Raw genomic sequence first — 19,263 nt, forward strand, 5'->3', positions numbered from 1 at the left:
ATCACTGACCATTTTAAAATCAAGGATCAACACTTGAATGTTTTTGTGAGAGATCTGCTCTATGAATTATTGTCTCTGGCCTGTGTTACACAGACTGGGTGATCGCAGTGGTCCCTTCTGGCCTTGGAATCCAAGAGCTCTCCTCCTTACATTTGTCCTGAACCCAAATCAATGGGGTTTTTTTGGGTGTCTTGGGGATTATCAGGGGAAATGAGCCATGTGGAGATGTTCTCCGAGGTGCTGGTATTGGAGGAAAGCTGCATCTGGTTTGCACAGCACCGTGCTGAGAGATCCCAAGTCAAGAAGGGGCTGAAGAGGCTAAGATTTGACATAAACATCAAGGTAACTTGCATGACCCCAACAGAGGGAGCCCAGCATCAGCAGCTGTTAACAGGGGAGGGTGCATGACCTAGTAGCAAAGGGGGCCATAGCAGTCCAGAGGATATGGGCCAAGGATCCAGACCCAGCCCTGTCTCCCAGCAGCCAGAGACCCTCCTCTATGAAACAAACGCCATGGGGCCATGCAATCCCTTAGCATGCAACGTATAAGCACTCAAGCAAAGTATGCAGGGCTGGCGGTGCAATTCTACCCGGAAAAATGACCAAGATGGCACTATGGGAGTGGCTTCATGTTTGTCTCCCCATGTTCTTTCCTACATGCCACGCTGCAACCCGCCCTGGGGCGGGAGAGCCACGCTGCGATCTTTTCCTGCTCACACATCAGCACCAGGACTACATGCTCTGCAGGGTCACAGCCTGCCCCAAGTTACACCTCTGCCCTCGGTAGGCCTAAAGCTCGGTAACAGCTCTGGGGTGGTGCACGCGGAGGTACGGACTCCAGCTCCCTCGCTCATAGCGTGCTGACAGGTAGAGGGAACCGCGACGCTGACGCTGCACACAGAGCAGGAAGGGGCATTTGTAGCCACTTTTCAGAGCAGATCTGCGCTAAGGCCTCATGCGGGAGACGCTCTCAGAGCCCCACGTCCAGCCAGTGCCTGACTGAGCAGTTTGGATTCACTTGAAGTGTAGGATCCACGTCTCGGCCTCACTGCTTGGGAGAGCAGAGAGGGGTGGGAGCACCATGGAGCGGATGCCCAGCCTGCAGAAGGGGAGCAGCCAGAACAGGACACGGAGAGTCCCAGTACTCCTTAGAGGGTTGCTGGGGGTGGAGAACACCCACTCGGATGCCTGGCTGCTCGGTTCAGATCGCAGCGCAGCCCGTGGCTGTTACTGGGCAGGGAAGGGAAGAGGAGGGAACGAAAGACAGGCTGACCTGTGCACAGTGCCGTTCCCTGCAGCGTTTTAGGCTGAGACATGGGTAGGCTTTGGTGACAGATTTCATGGCCTGGGTCCTCCCCCCCCAGGAGCGAACGTGCAGCTCAGGGGAAGGCAGTCCAGTGGAGCAAACCAGCGTTCGTGGCTCATTCTCCGGGAAGGCCCAGAGTCCCCACTGCAAACAGTTAACAGGAGACTGCAGCTGTGGCGGGAAGCGGCAGCAGCTAGAGTCATGCACTGTCACCGTTTAAGCAGCCAGCACTTCGCATGCGTTACCTGCTTAGCTTGTTCTTTCCGAAATACCTCTAGCTGCTCCACCTGTACAACGGGGTGAGCAACGAAGACACAAGTGAACACACCAGAAACAGACCACCCCGCCTGCTAAGACTCTACAAGGGGGATCTCAGGCAGGATTTACACTGCGCCCTTCTCCTTGGTGACTTGGTGCTATGGGAAAGGGGTGGTTGGCCCCTGGAGCTCAAGGGGGGTGCCGGTCTGTTCTTTCTCCAGATCTCAACCCGCCTGTGTCGTGCAGAAGGTCAGCCTAGCTCATCCCAGCAGCCCTGCTGGTCCTACGGATCAGATTGAGGGGACCAGCCTCTCTGCGATCTTAGTGACTGCTTTGCTGTGCCAATGGCCCCATCCCTCTGAAATCACGTCCACGTGCAACTGGTTCAGCAGGAACTTAGGCGCTTTGACTTATCGCACAGCTGAGCTGACCAGCTGCAGGGACAGATTAACTCTCGGGAGCAGAAATGCTGCTTTCCAGGCCAGCATCACCAGCCAAGCTGGCCATGTAGTGGAATTAGCTGGCCAGGTCAACCACCTTTCAGAGGACTTGCCCAGCAGGCATCAGCGGGCTGTTCATGGGGGCCAGAAAGGCTTAGGGGCACCGTTTGCTGCAGGTCTGGAGAAACTTGCTTCCCTTCTCCACGCCCAGCTGGCAGCCCCGACACCCTCGCGTAGCACTTCGCTGGGGTACAATTGGCCTTTAACAGCAGACCCCAAAGCTCTCTGACAGAGTCCTACCCAGGGCAGTTTCACGCCCAAACCGCTGGAGTCCTAGTAGGCGAGTCAGGACTTTCCCTTCCCTTCTCAGTCACTAGCCTTCTCCCTTCCTGCTGTCAGCCTGGGCAAGCCCAAGCCAAGCAGAACGCGTAGCGGGTGCCCTACCTGAGCCGTCAGCTTCTGCCTCTCCTCCTGGAACTTTTGCCTCTCCTCAAGGACCCTGACTTTGGCGTTCTCGTACTTGTTGGTCATGGCCTCCAGCTTCTTAACTGCGTCTTCAGCCTCTCGCTGGCTCCCAGCCACCAGCTTCTCAGACTCCACCTTGAGGGCCTCCATCTCCTGGCTGTGCTTCTCCTTCACCTGGCTGAGCTCGGCATCAAACTTCTGCCGCCCTTGGCTGGATTGCTCACTGAGCACTTGGTTCTCCTCCATCAGCTGGGTGTTGGCCCGCTGGAGCACAGCGAGCCGCTCTGCGGAGCTGGCATTCTCCCCCTGCAGCCTCTGCACAGCGCGGTCTTGTTCGGAGAGCCTCTCCTTGAGGGAGAGGAGCTCTGCCAGTTCCAGCTTGGCTCTGGCAAGCTCTGCCTCCAGAGCACCAGCTGCTTTCTGCCTCTGCTCCAGCTCCTTGCAGTGTTTGCTTTCCAGGGAGGACTGCTCAGCCTGCTGCTGCTGGTAGAGGCGTTTCACTGGCATCAGCTCCCCGACCAACGCTTGGGCATTCGTGAGCTCTAGCTGCAGAGAGGACAAGAGCTGTTCCTTCTGGAAGCATTTCTCCTGCCAGGCCTTTACCTCTTGGCGGAGCTCCTCCTGGCATTCCCCTTGGGCGCTCAGTTCCCTCTTCAGGGCCTCTATGGACATCCTCTGCTTCTCTGTCTCCTCCTGGTAGGCCTGCACTTCGGCCTTCATCCGAGCGCATCTCTCTGCTGCTCGAGAAGCGGCGGTGGCCATCTCAGTCTGGAGCATCCGCAGCCTCTCCTCCAGCTTCTTGCTCTTCTCCGACTCCGCCATGATCAGGCGCTTCAGCTCCTTGCTCTCTCCCTCCTTCTCCAAGACCTGCAGGTGGAGAATGGACACTTCCTGCTCCAGGCTGCCAATCAGGCTGTTTTTCCTCTCCACTTCCTGACAGCACTGGGACATTTGTTCCTTCCAGCTGTCCTCCAACTTGCCCTTCTCTTGAACTGAAGAGCGCAGAGATGCCAGCTCCTTCTCTGCTGTGGCGATGGAGTCTTTACTCTGGGCCAGCTCTCTCCCCTTATCCAAGAGCTCTTTCTTCAGTGTCTCTATGGTGCCGTCTTGCCCAGCCTGTACTGACCTAGAGGCTTCCAGGAGTTTCTCCAGCTCCAACACCTTCTGCTTCTGCTGCGTCACCTCTCCCCTCAGGGCCTCCAGTTGGGCTTCCTGATGCTCCGAAGTGGCTGCTTTAGTTTGAGCTGCTGCTTTCTCCAGGCTGGCAATGGTGTCTCGCTGCTCCCTGCACTTCTGCTCCAGTTTCTCCATTTCAGAGTGGAGCATCTCACTCTCCTTCAGCTTCTCCTGGTAGAGATCTTGGTTGGAGCTGGATTCCTGCTCCGTGTGTCGGATCTTCTCCTCCAAGCTTTTGAGAGACATCTCCTTGGAGTACACAATGGACTTTATGCTGTCAATCTCAGCTTCTCGGGTCCTGGCAACCTCCAGGAAGCCCTGCAGCTCATTTTCCATCTTGGCCGCCCGCTCCTTCAGTGCCTCCACAGAGGCAAGCTCCCCTTTCAACTTGACAACAGTCTTTTGAAGGTCTCTCAACTCCTCGTTACGGGAGACGTTTTTCAGACGGAGCTCATCCAGCTCCCCTTCCTTCTCCTCGATCAATTCCAGGGACCTGGCCAGCTCCTGCTGGTGAGCAGAACGCTCGGCCCTTTGCTCATTGATGGAGTTCTGCAGCTGGACTTCCAGCTCTGCCTTGCTGGCTTTCTCCGCTGCGAGGTCTGCCTTGGCTTGCTCCATCTCCCCTGTCAGATGCTTCATCTCCGTGTCTCGAAGAGCTAGCTCCTGTTTCTGCTTCTGCAGGGTTTCTTCCAGCCTGGCGTTCAGCAGCTTAACCTCACCAGATAGTTTCTCCGCTTCTAGTTCTCTCTCCTTCAGGACCAACGCTGCTCTGGAGAGATCAGACTCCGTAGCTGTTAGCTCCTCACGCTTCTGTTCTCCAAGACGCTTCACCGTAGCTTCAAGCTCTGTTGTCTTGAGCCTTTCATCGGACAACTCCTTGGTGACAACCTTGAGTGCCTCAGCTGCCTTCTGTGCATCCATCTCCAGCCGAGCTAGGCGCTGGGCTGCTTCCTGCTGGGACACTGCTGTCTTCTCCTGCAGAGAGGAGAGATCGTCCCTGAGTTTTAGCTCCACGCTCTCCTTCTTCTTGACCTGGGCGAGGGCGTTGGAGAGGTCAGTCTGAAGCAGTGCCAGCCTCTCTTCTTGCTCTGTGGTCAGGCACTTCATCTGCGCCACCAGCTCCGCCACTTTGCCCTGCTCCACCTGGAGCTGCTGGCAGGCCTGTTTGTGGTCTCCACTCAGAGCTTTTATTGTCTCCTCCAGCCTCTCACGCTCTCCTTCACCCCCTTTAGCGGCTGAAGACATGTCTGCCAGCTGACGTTGCAGCCTCTCTGTCTTTGCCCTGTATTCGTCTCCCAGCTGCTGCACCTGCAGCTTGAGCGCTTGTCTCTTAGCTTGCTCCTCGCCCACCTCCTGCATAGCCTGATCTCGGTGCTCTGCCAGCTTCTGCATTTGGGACTCCAGCTCAGTTATCCTTTTAAGATTCCCTTCAAGGGTCTCCGAAGCTCTCCTCTTCTCATCCTCCAAGATCCCCTCTGTGTTCCGGACGGACTCTTCCATGGACAGGAGCCGCTCTTGGAGCTGGGCGTTTTCCTTGGCCAGCCTCTCCTTGTCTGAGAATTTCTGCTGACCTTCTTGCAGCTTGTTCTCCAGTTCTCGGAGCTGGGCTCTCAGTGACTCAGCAGCTGCTGCTTGGGCCTCGCCCTGCGAGCACTGGGCAGTGAGTTCAAGGACTCTGGCGTCCAGCTCTTGGACCCTCTGGCTCAATTCAATTTTTTCCCTCTGTATCTCTATGGCAGAGGCCTGGCTAGCATCTCTGGCTTTCTCCAAAGCTTGCAGCTGAGCGGTCAGGGCTGCCAGCTCCGCTTCCTGTTCCTGCTGGAATTCCTGTAGCTGCCGCAGGGCAGACTCCTTTTCCTGCATGGCCTTCGCATGCTCTTCTCTCAAAGATGCCAGGTGTCTGGCTTTCCCTTTGCTTGTAGCTTCCATCTGCTGGGTGAACTGCACCAGCTTCTCCTCACTGTCCTTGAGGGTGTCACTGAGCTGGTCCACTTGCAGGCTCAGTCCTTGGATGGTCTCCCTGGAGGACTGCTCTTGCTTCTGGAGATCTTCGGCCAGCTGTCCCTTCTGAATCCTCTCCTCCTCCACCTGCTGGTGAAGAGTCACCAGCTCCTGGTCCCTCTGGAGGAGGAAGCTGTTTAGCTTAGCAATCTCTGTGGTGAGTGTGTTTACCTGGGCGGACAGGCGCTCCTCCTGCACTCTGGAGTCCTGTTCCAGCTTCTCTTTAGCCAGGTGGAGCTCAGAGACTGAGCTCTGGAGGTTGGCGATGAGGCCTGTGAGCTGAAGTTTCTCCTCTTCAAAGCAGTTCCGTTCGGACTGAAGATCTGCCTCACGGAGGCCCTTCTCCTTTTCCAGCTGCAGGATTGTGGCTTGGAGCTCTATCCCTTTAGCAGAGAGGCTGGCCACTTCCTGCTTTAAGTCTTCAAGCTGATGAGAGAAAGGAAACACTCATCAGTGGTATTCCACAACTGTTCAGGAGATCTAGACACTTCTGCCTCACAGAGACCTGCTAGCTCTTCCTCCCCACCAGCAGCACCATATTCCTGGCGAACCCAACGCTCGTTAACTCTACCTAGCTCCTGTGTGTTTTTAGTTCTCCCACCATTGCCATGCTCGAGAGCGAAAGCTGCCTTTCCTGAGCTGAGACCTCCCTCAGCACTGCCACTATAGGGTAACAGGAGACCACCACAACCAGCAAGCACATCAGGGGCCACCCTCTGAAATACGTACTATGCAGAAAGGGATCGTGCTTGGGAATCTCTCACCCTCAGAATGCCCACTACCATGCCAGGCAGCAGGAGAGAACTGTAGCTTAGCCATCTTTATCCTCTATCCTTAGCCATCTGTATCCTCCCTCCATAACCAGGACTGCCTCACTCTTCTACTACTCCCTCTGCCCAGCTGGGAGAAAGATGTCCCTGCCAATGCTGCTTGGTAAGTCAGAAGAGCTGTCAGTTGCTTCTGAGCTGGGAAATGGAGAATCACTCTCAAAGGGACTGGGGCTCTCCTCGGCATGCAAGCGTTCAGCTCTTTAGTTTCTTGCTGCTATGCTAGCAGGCTGGCTGCAGACACTCTTTAAACGAGGAGCTGGTTATGAATCACACAGATTTAGGCAGGGCTTCCTGTGCTCTGCTTTCCTCAATAGATCAGGGTATTTTTCTGAAGTCCTCTGCACTTGCTGCCACTGTAGCTCCTTCTTTGACTTGAGCAAGAAGCCATACCTTCAGGATGTCCCCCATAACCTCTCCTTTCTCCTGTGTGGCATTCTCCCCCAGCCTTGTCAGCTGGTCTTCCAGCAGAGAGATCTTCCCCTGCAGAATCTCCATCTTCTCTTCCAAGCATTTCTGGGGAACAAGACACAAGATTGAGGAAGGTAGCAAAAGTGGGAGGGGAACAAACAATCATAGAAATGTGGGGCTGGAAGGGATTCTCTAATCTTTGAAGTCTTTAAACCATGATTTGAGGACTTCAATAGCTCAGACATAGGTGAGAGGTTTTTCGTAGGAGTGGTGGGTAAAATTCTATGGCCTGCGTTGTGCAGGAGGTCAGATTGGATGATCATAATGGTCCCTTCTGACCTAAATATCTATGAATCTATAAGGTCATATAGTCTACCCCCGTGTCCAGAGGCAGGACCGAGTAAACCTGGACCATCCCTGACAGGTGTTTGTCTAACCTGGTCTTACAAACCTCCAGTTTTGGAGATTCCACAACCTCCCTTGGAAGCCTATTGCAGAGCTCACCTCCCCTGAGAGTTAGGAAGATTTTTTCGAAGCTCTAACCTAACTCTCCCTTGCTGCAAACCAAGCCTTGTCCTATCTTCAGTGGACATGCAGAACAATTGATCACGGTCCTCTTTATAAAAGCCCTTAATATACCAAGACTTATCAGGACCCCCCTCAGTTTAGTTCTCAAGTCCAGGTTTTTTTAACCTTTCCTAATAGGTCGGTTTTTCTCAAGTCTCTGATCATTTTTGGTGCTTCTTTGGTCTCCTGGTCTCCACCTGCAGCAGCTAAAGTCTCACCCTAACTGATAAAGGCCCAAGGCTCCTCTTCCCACTGCTGGGATTCCAGAGCCCCACCCCCCTCCACGCTCTGCACTGCTGACATCTTTTCTCAGGAGGATAGAACAGACTCTTAGCTAACGCTACGCACGACCCACGTGTGGGTATTACTGCTGATCCACCCAAAGCACTCCTCCCTCAGAGACGGACAAGCTGCCTCCACACTACTCCTTAGCCCAGAGGGCACAAGCTTGGTAACCAAGTTCGGAGTGCTGGATCCCTATCACCCACCCCAGTAGGACTCCTGATGTAGAGGAGTTGCCTGGTTCTGTCGGGCATACCGCACAACATTCCCTACCTTCTCGTGGAGGGCGGTGTGGAGCTCGGTCTCCAGGCGGGCTTGTTTCTCCCCCGACTCCATCAGCGCCGCGTTGTGTTCCTCGGAGAGCTCGTTCAAAGCTTCTTGAAGCTGCATCAAGTGGCTGGCGAACTCCCGCAGCTTAACCAAAATGAAAGACGCCCAAACACAGCCTGGTTATCAAGTGCACGCAGAGCGGGCTGTTCAACTCAGCCTTCCTTTACACAAGAGCCTTGTGCTCAGCAGCACACAGGGGATTATTTCCCGTAGTCTTTATGCCCCCGTCACTGTTGTATCCAACAGCCTTGCACACATTCGTTTATTCTCTGAATCCCACTGGGCGGGAGATTGTAGTAGTAGGATTTTATGTTTGTATTTTGTATAATTTAGAATGAAAAATAAAAAATGAGATAATAATGTAGCATGTATTAAATGTATTGATGTATGATTTGCCCATATTCTGTCAGCCACCCTTTTTGAATAGCAGAAAGGAATGGCCTAATATGCCATTGGTAGAGATGCAGCAGCCAGAATTTCTTTGTGTCTGGACCAATTTCAAGGCCATAACAGACCTTTGAGGGTCACCGTTTTATTGTAGGTTTAGCATTTTAAAACAAGTAAAAGAATGCCATGATTGTTTTCTTTTGCATTGCAACTTGACGTTCCTGCTCAAAATGTTGTGTGTAAATTAATTCTGTTTTGTGTGTGAATAAGAAATGTGTGTGTTAAAAAATAAGCGCGAAGGCCATCGCCGACCCAGATGGTCTAGGAAGGAATGGGAGACAGATGCAAGGGCACCGGGAGGCTGCAACACGCCCCTATTGAAATGTCAGAGGAGGGCAGATTGAGGACTCTGAAAATGAGACAGGCACCTATCAATGGGGACAAGATAGCTGTGATCAAAACCAGCCTGGGGTAACTCCCTGAGGAACTTAATAAAAGAACAAGATAAAGAATGAGAAGGACAATTTAAGAAAACAAGCACTTGTCAAATAACAATTGATGACAGCATCACAGTGCAGAACTCATGGGTCCAAAGGAAGGAAAATCACTATAGAAACACGGTGCCTTGCCATGAAACTTTGGGTTCATCCTGCCAAGACTTCCCCGGAGCATCCTGTGTGACCAACGGAACCCGGCTCCTCCCTACCCGGGATCAACCTAGCTGGCCACTAGATTGATCCGGACTCTGGACTGGTAACAATAACATCGACTGGCGGGACAATGCATGTGTGTGGTGTGATTGAATACATATGCTAATCGTATCTTCACTAAATGCGGCATATTGCCTTTTCCCTTGAAAAAGATCCCATGTGCTTCTTATGAGCGTAACATTTTTGGTGGAGAATTGCGAAAGGGGGAAGACATGCGCTGTGATTGTTGAACATACTGCTAAATATTGCTAAAAGGTATACCATACGTATAAAGTGACCAATCATACCCCTGGTTACAGAAGTGCCAGGCAATAGGGGGAGGATTAGAGTCCTCGTTCCGACCTGTCTGTCGGGGAAAACTATACAAATAAGATATATACAAAAAGTCTAGGTACACACACCCCGCCCCCGTCATAGAGGTGCCAGGCCATAAGGGGGAGAATTAGAGTCCTCACTCCTACCCGTCTGTCGGGGGAAAAATTATATAGGTGAATATACCCTCGGTCGTAGCAGGATCAAGCCAAAAAGGTAGAGGCTTAGCATTTCCCCCTCCTGCTCTGTCAGGCAGAGTTTTTACTGTGTATTGACTTTTGTGTTTTGTAAGTCCCAGCATGAGCGTGGGCACACAAAAAAAAGTTTTAAAGGTAAAAGAAATTCATAAAGAAATATGTTTAGGTGAAAGGAGTCCCCTAAAAACAAAACTCAAAAAGAGCAGAAAAAATTGACATTCATACAGGAAATGACTCCTTTTAAGACAATTTTGCAAAAGTTTGGGCACAGCCCATGGAATGAACAAGCATTAGCCGATGTCCATACAATAGCTGGTTTGGAAGATAGACTGGCAAAATATCTGTTGGTCTACAGGCCATCCACCCCAATAAAGAGAGACTTGGCTGCAATCTGGCTATCATGGGAAGCATGCAATAAGGCATTCCTTCACTTGGCTAGCTGCCAGGAGAACGCATGATAAACTCAATGTATCTGAACAAAAAACACTGGCCACTGGGGTCCAAAGCCAGTTAGACATTCTCAAAAATACCCTAAAATAAGTTAAAATAAAAGAAAGGGAATTATCTAAACAAACAAAAAAAACAAGCATAACAAGATCAGTATTAGCCACAGTTTACAGACCGGGAATGGAGGTGCAGGGTAGTATAAATCACTCAGGAAGCGGGTGGCAGAGTTGGTAACTCTCTTGAATCCCAGTCCAGTGCTTTACCATCACCAGCTGGCCCACGTTCTTCCCCAAAAGCATCATTACTGAGGGGTCAGCTGAATGCAACCTACGCTGCCAACCCTTCCTTACTAACAGGAACGTTTTATAAAAAGAACCTGAATGGCAAAGCATCCAGTACCAGCAGATTCAAATGAAGTATGGCAAATTTACTCTCAAACGGACACCACTGTCAGGGCAAGGTCAGGCCAAAACACAGGCCGGGTATAAAACTAGCCATTATAAATGCAGCTACAGTAAAGGTGCAATGCACGCTGCTACCCCATGCTCTGACTGCAATGGTTTGTACCATTACTGCGGGGAAGAAGGGGTGCCCCGTACCTTGAATGAGAGGTCCCCATTCTCCTCGGAGAGCTGGCTGATTTTTCGGTCCATCTGGCCTTTTTCAGTCTTCAGGTCCTGACATTGCTTTAGGGCCTCGTGCAAACGCAGGATCAAGCTGCGGGAGAGAAGATGGCATCACACTGTCTGCCTAGCAGGAGAGAGACTTGAGAGAGGAGCTGGGAAGCTGCTCTCAAAGAGAGAATCGTCATAATCCTCCTGAGGACGCTGATGGGGAAAACGAGGCACATCCCGTATTCTCTTGGCACCTCAATGTCACAATAAAAGGTCAGAGCCTGGTTTAGTTCCTGTCTCCCAGCCCCACAGCCAGACTTTGACAGCCAAGTCTAGAATGGAGATGGGGCTAAGCAAAAGTCAATGTTCAGACCCCCATGAAACGCATCATGTCTACTCTGAAGGGGAAGCTTAGAGGCTGCTGCAGGATTCCCACTGGTAGATACCCCAGCAGGGATCACCCTTTCCAGGCTGAAGCAAGACAGATTCCTCAGCCTAAATATACCATTGCAGAGTGAGCAGCATCTGCCAGGACTTCAGAGATAAGGCAGCATGCCATGGAGTTTGGGAACACAGTCACTAGCCTTGTCTTCCTCTCTCTGGTCACGCCGGACGGATGGTGCATGCCCCGCAAAGGGAGAAGGTGCTGTTCATGGAACTGAGTTTCACTCCCTAGAGACAGCACTGGGGTAAGTCAACACCAATTTACGCCCACTGAGGAGCTGATGCACAATCTTTTGAGGACCAGTTTTCTGGCAGGATAGGAAGACAACAGTAATCTTGGGGTTTGGTGAGGACCCAGGTCCTCCCCACAGATTCAGCGTGAGTCTGATTACAATACATGTATGCGGGGGTGCTCATGAGCAGTCCAAGGAACAGACACACTAAAAATACACAGTGGCAGAGATCCATCTCCTCCCTGGTATCTGCCATAGCAGAGGATGCAGAGAAGGGTGTCGGGCGACGTTTTCTAATCACTCTTGGCTCATGCATTACATAAATGATAGGCAGCACCTATCTGAGGGACCCACAAGCCCTGGACACCAACCTAGCAGGAGCCCTAGTAGAAAGAAGCTACTTCGGAGGAGTTACCTTTCATTCTTTTCCTGCAGCTCTTCCAGCTGCTTTGGCTCCAGCTGATCAGCAGCTTGTCTCTCATTGAGAAGAGTTAGGCGGTCTATCCGTTGCTGCATCATGGTGATTTGAGTCTCTGGGGAAGAGGAAGAGAAGCAGCTGTTACTAGCCGGTTGGAAGCCTAAATGACAAGCACTGATCATACCAGGAGGAGACTCAGGACAGGGCTGCCCTGAGCGTGGCCTGCAGCTGCTACTTGACTCCCATACTCAGGAGGAGTCGGATTACGTACATGGCTGTGCTGGAGCAGCATTTTGTTGCTGGTAACATAGCGAAGGGAACCAGCATCATACAGAGCCCACGTAGCCAACAGGGAAAGCTGCCAAGATATTGAGCTCATTTCAAATACAGACGGTGCAGTGTCACCTATTTGCTCTGGTCAGAGCTTGGAAGGGAAGAACCCGCATGTGACCACTGGATCCCTTGGAACCAACTGGTAGAGGGTTTTTACAGGGATCCCCTGGGTCAGATATACGCGTAACAGTGCACCAAAGGGTGGCATGTGAGGTCTCTATGGATAATATTTAAGGAGTTATGGATCTAGACTGAAAAGTATGTTCTTAAAATCCTGGCCACCAGGCAGGTGATAAACCTCAGACAGGTTTTTTTCAGGTAGGAGGCAACAGATGCTTATCTCTGTGTCTGGCCACATGCATACAGTATGTCTTATAATGGAGACCTGTTTGCATACTAAACCGGATACTGGTTGAAAGATTGCAAATCCTACAAGAAAAAAAAAATGATCAGCGAGTGTCGTGCTGTTTGTGACAAAAAACAAAGGATTGTTAGGGTATATCAGGGAATGCAAGGAGACACAGGATCCTCTACTGAGGAGGGAAATGGTTAGCGTGTTTGCTTCATGAAAAGGGAGTCACAGCCAGCCAGGCTGTACAACACTGCAAGGATTTGGGGGATGAGCTATATTTGATTAATGCTAAGGATATCTTGTTAATGAAGTCTAAGCTCTAGAATGCATGTTATGATTTATTTTATACGTAATCATTTGTTTCCAATACTTCTCCTTGCTACTGGCTTGCATCTCTGTGCTTTGTTAAAACAAATTTATACTCGATTTCGCTAGAAACCAAGTGCGTTGTATTAAGTGGAGTGGTGATCAGAGGTGCACTTTGGAAGCAGCGAACCTGTAAATGCCGTGAGTATATAGTGGAACAAGGGCTGGGGAAACGCTCAGAGGGCTCGAGGGTGCCTCTTGCTAACCTGCAAAGTGACAGTGGGGCCTGCAGCACCCAGATAATGCAAGTGTTGCCTGTGGCCAGTGGAGTTGAAAAGCTTGACCCACAGCAGGCACAGACAGGCTTCCTCACGCGAAGGGCAGGTGTTAAGAGGCAGCAAGGCCTCGCAACGCTGAGTAGCCTCGGGAAGCGTCACACCACGTCCTCTCCAATACGTGCCTGCTCCACTGGCCGTACTGACGGTCTGCATAGGCAGGTTCAATGGGCTCCTGACAAACAGCCAGCACCACTGGGGGCCTGCTCCTGGAACAGACAGTGTAGCCACCATGTACAGAAAGGGACTGGGTAGCCCTCTAGGGCTCCCTTCCAACACTGGAGAGCAGAGATGCCCAAGACTTGCAAGCCTTCAGCCTCCAAACAAGACAGATCCATGGCATCAAGACCGTGGGCTGGGCAGTACTTGCAGCAGGAAGAGGGTGCTCCAATATACACTGTCAGCCAGATCCCCCCCGATTCCCCAGATTACGCCGATAGCTACGGACCCTTCTCTGTGATGAGTTTGCGGTTCTCGGTCAGTTCCAGCTCCAGCTCATCCCGGTTTTCCCTCTCGTCTGCCAGCTGCTTCTTCAGCCGCCTCAGCTGGAACTGCGGGGTCTGCATGATGTCGCCCATGGGGGAGGCGGGCGAGCCAGGAAGGAAGCTGTAAAGAAAGCACCAGCCATACAACACATGATACCACAGGCCAGAGAAGGCGGAGCAGTCCCTCACGCTTACTCCTTAGCACAGGGGTGGGCAAATTTTTTGGCTCGAGGGCCGCTTCGGCGTTGCAAAACTGTACAGAGGGCCGGGTAGGGAAGGCTGTGCCTCGCCAAACAGCCTGCCCCGCCCCACTTCCCGCCCCCTGACTGCCCCCCTCAGAACCTCCAACCCCTCCCGCCCCTGCTCCCTGTCCCCTGACCCCATCCACACCCCCGCCCCCTGATAGCCCCCCCCGGGACTCCCACACCTATCCTTCGTCCCCTGTCCCTGACTGCCCCTTATCTAACACCCCCCGCCCCTTGCCATGCTGCTCAGAGCAGCAGGACTGGCAGCCCCGCCGCCCAGCCGGAGCCAGCCATGCCGCATGCGCTGTGCGGCGGGCCAGAGTGCGCTGGCGGTGCAGTGAGGTGAGGCTGCGGGGGAGGGGGGACAGCGGGGGAGGGGGGGAGGGGCTAGCCTCCCTAGCCGGGTGCTCATGGGCCTGGCCGGATGCGGCCTGCGGGCCGTAGTTTGCCCACCTCTGCCTTATCAGACCTGTGATGGTAACGATGGCTCTCACAGTGACCACTTAGTACTGTACACCAGTGTGAAAAGGAGGACCTGTACTTCAGTCCCACTCACTGAACGGGGCTCAGGCCTGGGGTGTGTGCAGGAATACCTTCCAGTCCAGGACAAGTCCCTTCCATATCCCTTTATACTGCAGTCAGAGTCACCAGGGTGAGAGAGATTTTAGCTTAGTTCTCGCTGGGCTGCCTCTGATCTTCGCTGCTCTCCCAGCCTTTCACAAGATGCTGCAGACTGGCATTTGCCATGGGGGCAGGCAGATCAGACTCTCAGAACTTGCTGCTTCAGGGGGATGTGCTTTGTTCACTGGCTATCAGTGACAGGACACCGGGCTAAACGGACCAGTGGTTTGAGCTGATCCGGCAATGACTGTTCCGAGGCCCACCTCTCAGGAAAGAGTTTTTAATCTGCTGAGCACCCTGCCCTAGTGCCCCAGGACGCCGTTAAAGCTGGGCTACCCCCGTGAAAGCCAGTCTCCCCAGGAAGGCGGAGAACATACTTGTTCATGCTGGATGAGGAGGCGATCTTCTGCAGCTCCAGGAAGCGCACCTCTCGCTTGTGCTGGCGGGAGAACACGGGGGACTGCTCCTCGGAGCTCGTGCTGGAGATGCTGGAGGATGAAAGCGGCACTGGGGGAGCAAACGTGAGACCCTGAGTTGCTGGCTGTAGTGCCAGAGGGGATGGCTTTGAAGCATAAAGCCTCAGGTTTGAAATATCTACATTTCTAGGAACCACAGGTCAGCCCAAACCTTCATCTTTCCAAACAGGTTACTGTGGGGTTTCCAGATAAGGCCTTAAACCCCTCCTCCCCACGTGGTCTTGTCGCTCTACATGGGAATCCAAGAGGAAGGGGTTTGCCCTGCCTGCTTTGGTGGCTGAGGCAAAACGTCCCCTTCCCCCACTACTGTGCTGTGGGCATCCCGCCTAGCTACCTCCCCAGAGGTGGCTGCCTTTTAGACACATTGTATGTTGTGCTGTTTGCAAAATGGTTGGCATCCACCAGAACGTGAGGTGGTCGTGCAGACTAGTCTAGTCTTTTCAGAGCCGGCAAGAGACCCAGCGCTTCGCTGGGTCAGTGATTTCTATATTGCCTGTTATTGTGGCAGCCAGGAGCTCTGGTTTTGGAAATACAGACAGCGCCACTTCTCTGAAGATTTGGTAGCTGTGGCCTGCACTGCTGCAGCACAAGGAGAGACGCTCTCCCTGAGAGGAAAGGCCCCGTAAAAGCATTATGCATCAGTGCAAGACCCCGGGGAAGGAGAGGTCACTAGAACAGAGCGCAGACAGGGAGTCGTGACTATGCACGGCAGATCCTGCCATCTCAGGGCTCCGTCTTGTGTCACGGGCTTGCACCAGAACCATTTGGGGAAGTCTGCACTGCAGCTACTTCACTCTTCAACTGCAGCAGCTCGTCAGTTTCAGCACGTCAGGTTTTATCCTGCTAGAAAACATTTCCCGTACTGACTAGAAGCAACAGTATTAACATAGGGGGTTACATTCGGGGAGGAAGGTGCCAAAGGCTTGGGGCATTCAGGAATGGTTCTCGCTGCTATCATCAACAAGGCCAATCACTTTCTATTAACCTTCAGACTTAGTGAGGCTCTGGAGATATGCCAGCATGGTGTTGACATTACGTCCAATGACTACTGCCCCCTACCCAGGGCTTGGCTGCTTATTAAAGTTTCGTGCCAGCAATGCATGCTATTTTGTGTTACGTGACTCCATCCAAGCCAGCCTGAATGATTCATTGCTGTTAACCCTTCGTACACAAAGCACTCACCTTTCTTCTGCAGGAAGAGCTCCAGGTTCTCATTCAGGCTCTCTTCGTTGTCAAGCACAAACTTGAGGACGGTCGCCAGCTCAGCCTGAGACACAGACCCATCAGTGTTAGCAGATATGCTGGGGCTGCAGCCCCTGTCCTCAAAAGGAGCAGCTGTTGCTTAGTGACTGTGAAAGCACTGGGAAGGCAGTTCAGTAGGATGCCAGCTCCCCATACCCCAATCTGTTGTGCTGGGAAGGGGAAGTATTGGGGAGCTGACACTGTGACCCAGAAGTTAAAGCCTGGTCAGATCTGAGGGGGTCTTTCTCCGTGCATTGAAACACAAAGTCCATCTCCAAGTCTATCCACCAACAGCAGGGGTTTGTGGATCCACTGGAAGGGGAGAAGGAGAAAGATTCCTCCCTTGAGTCCATCCATCTGAACACCTCAGTGAGGCAGGTCATTATTAGCCCCATTTTCCAGATGATGGAACCAAGGTGAAGTGACTCACCCAAGGTCACACTGCAACCCAATGGCAGAGATAGGAATAGAACCCCAAGCCTTAGCCACAAGGCCATCCTTCTCAGCTTACATGGCAAGCCCAGATGGGAGGATGCTTCCCCCCCTTTCATGCCCATTGCTTGGGCAGTGGCTGGGGGGAGAACCCAACCGGGAACCAGATAGTAGCAGAGGAAGGGGGACATCACGCAAAAGCCTACAGCGGGGGGTCTGAATGCAGCTGGCGAGGGCTACCTGGATTTTGTACTCAAACTCGTTCCAGTCCCTGGGGCTTTTGGTGCTCATGGAGGCGTGGTACAGGAGCAGCATGGTCACCTGCAAACAGACACTGCAGCGTCACAAAGGGGAAACAAGCCTCACAAATCACACGTTCAAATGCAGAGTCATTCCACTATCCCAGGAGTGCTGCCTTTACTAGGCTGCTGGGAGAGATGTGTCTGGAGACGCCAGAGATACTCACCCCTTTGCTCAGGGGCACCTGGCAGGATCCCCTGACCAGAGTTCTCAATCCCGCTAAGATTCATACCCCAAGCGCTCTTGAACACGGGGCGGGTTGAGATGCCCTTCATAGAGTGGCTCTGGGAGGGGAAGGAAATGCTAAGCTGTTCCTCTCCAACCAGGAACTCCCCAGTGCACTGGGACCTCCACCTTGCGCTCTGTGCCCCTTGGAGTGCATACATTCTTCAGGGGGCTACTGGGTCCCCGTTAGGACTTAGTTTAGATAGGATGGCTGTGACGCCGAAGGTCCCGTAAGACTTGCCATCCCCGGATAGGCCTGTCTTTACTGAGTGCTGGTGCAGGTGAAAAGACAGGTACCTTGGCCAGCTCCAGCTCCTCTCCCTCCAAGAGTTTTGGTATGGACACGGGGCTTTCCATGGTTGACTTGTGCTTGCAGTGCTCTGCAATGAGAATCCAGAGAGTTCTAGGCACACATCCTTGCACTGGCCCCTGGGGGATGGACTAGACCGGACCTCGGGTCTCCTCCCGCATCTTCCGTTTCCAACGCCACTGTGGGCCAGCCTCCCACCCCAACCCCTGCTCACCCACCATTAGAGCGAGGGGCAGTGTGAACAAGACACCACGGAGCTGAAACCCCGGGAAAAGGGAATCTCTGCCTTCGCTCCATAGGCAGTGTGAAACAAGGCAGCAGGCTCACTGACAGAGCCAGGCCTCCTATCTAGAGCAACGGTAACCCGGCCATCCCCTGCCAAAAATCCCTCTGCTTCATCCTTTAGTGTGCTTCCTGCAACCCACTCCTCCAATTAAAGTCCCCCGCCCCACCTTTGGGATCCCTCTGTTCCCTTTAGTCTTCTACCACCAGCTCCCCGCAAACCATCAACTCTGAGCTCAGTCCCCACTTCCCCTGCGGAGATTCAGCTCAGCAGCTAGCCCGCACAGGGTTTCCAGCTGGGTTTGGCTGAGGCACAAGGAGGTCACTGACGTGTCCCAAAGGGCCAGCCAATCAGTGGGCCAGTTGGCATTAGAACACCAAACACTGGCACCTCGTGTTTGGCACTGGCCATTGGAGCACACCATCACCCTGGCCTCTGGGAGCCTGCCCAGCAGGATGCCTCTAGGGTGTGCATTCGCAGGTGCCTGCAAGAAGCGCTGCTGCTTGGTGCCATGGATTCAGGGTAGCACTGCTTACATCCAAAGGGCCCAGGCCACACTGATGACCCTGACCTATTCTACCTCTAAGAACCTGGAATTAGGCCACAAGCACAGGGGTAGAATGTGCAGGGGAGGTGGTGAGCTCAGACACAGCTGCGAGATTCTTACTCTGTAGAAAGCTCTGGATGAACTCGATCCTCTCCGGCAAGGGCTGCTGCAGAACAGACTGTCCCTCTTCAGAGCCATGGCTGAAAGAGTGCACACGGGTTACTTTAATACTCAGGGCTCAAGGGAGGCAGATGCTGCTTATACGGGGTGTGTTGCTTTATTACAGACAGGCTGGCTGCTATGCAATAGACCACAAGCCTAGCCTGTTTCCTGTGCCAGCTCAAGTAACAAGCCTAGCCAAGATTGGAGAGTCCCTGCAAGGATTGGGGCAGTGCACCCACATCATGCAGGTTACAGACCCTGACAATGGCTGGAGCCCTTTACCACCTACAACCTCCATGAAACACACATGCTTCTCAACCGCCACCCCAGATTCCAACTAGGTCCAACTGGTAAACACAGATCCGTCCCTCCCTGTTTGTGCAGGAACTTGACATTAACTGTAGTTTTGTTTATTTCCTTATTTGTGAACCAGCCAGACAGCACAGCTCCGGGAATTAATGTTACTGCTGCTGACGAGCCAGCAGAGGGAGCTCTCAAATATATATTTCTTCACTAAATTAATGAGGTAGTGGATTTACCCCTCAGCAATTTCTAACCTGGTGGGAAGCAGCTTGCCGTTTAGCACCATTTGGACGCAGCTCCACAATAGGATCTAGTTTGGAAAGTGCCTCTTGCTCCCTGGAAAACTTTTCAAGTGTCCCTACTTGGGGCACACAGCTCTGCTAGAGCTAGTGGCTCAGAGCTTTTCACATGGGTCTGACCGTTCTGGTGCTTTAAAGGAGGTTTATGTTAAGAACCCAAACATGAACAGATTACGGGCAAA

The 19,263-nt window shown here is 52.8% G+C and overlaps 1 protein-coding gene across 6 annotated transcripts in view; it reads right to left on the bottom strand.

Annotated features, from left to right (window-relative positions):
• NUMA1 (nuclear mitotic apparatus protein 1) overlaps positions 1 to 19,263 on the bottom strand; it is a 62,478-nt gene that overhangs the window by 12,400 nt on the left and 30,815 nt on the right. For 5 of the 6 annotated variants that reach the window (XM_048838301.2, XM_048838338.2, XM_048838312.2 and 2 more), the window contains 12 exons: positions 18,438 to 18,517; positions 17,475 to 17,557; positions 16,893 to 16,973; positions 16,161 to 16,245; positions 14,880 to 15,009; positions 13,600 to 13,757; positions 11,823 to 11,940; positions 10,716 to 10,833; positions 8,007 to 8,147; positions 6,867 to 6,989; positions 2,449 to 6,072; positions 1,552 to 1,593 (listed from right to left, as the gene is read on the bottom strand). In XM_048838301.2, the coding sequence (XP_048694258.2) occupies positions 1,552 to 1,593; positions 2,449 to 6,072; positions 6,867 to 6,989; positions 8,007 to 8,147; positions 10,716 to 10,833; positions 11,823 to 11,940; positions 13,600 to 13,757; positions 14,880 to 15,009; positions 16,161 to 16,245; positions 16,893 to 16,973; positions 17,475 to 17,557; positions 18,438 to 18,517 (4,783 nt within the window). The remainder of the gene's footprint in view (positions 1 to 1,551; positions 1,594 to 2,448; positions 6,073 to 6,866; positions 6,990 to 8,006; positions 8,148 to 10,715; positions 10,834 to 11,822; positions 11,941 to 13,599; positions 13,758 to 14,879; positions 15,010 to 16,160; positions 16,246 to 16,892; positions 16,974 to 17,474; positions 17,558 to 18,437; positions 18,518 to 19,263) is intronic. The other variant, XM_048838319.2, reaches the window with a different exon arrangement.

Source organism: Caretta caretta, chromosome 1, assembly GCF_965140235.1.
Source record: "Caretta caretta isolate rCarCar2 chromosome 1, rCarCar1.hap1, whole genome shotgun sequence".
In the NCBI taxonomy this organism is placed as follows: domain Eukaryota; kingdom Metazoa; phylum Chordata; order Testudines; family Cheloniidae; genus Caretta; species Caretta caretta.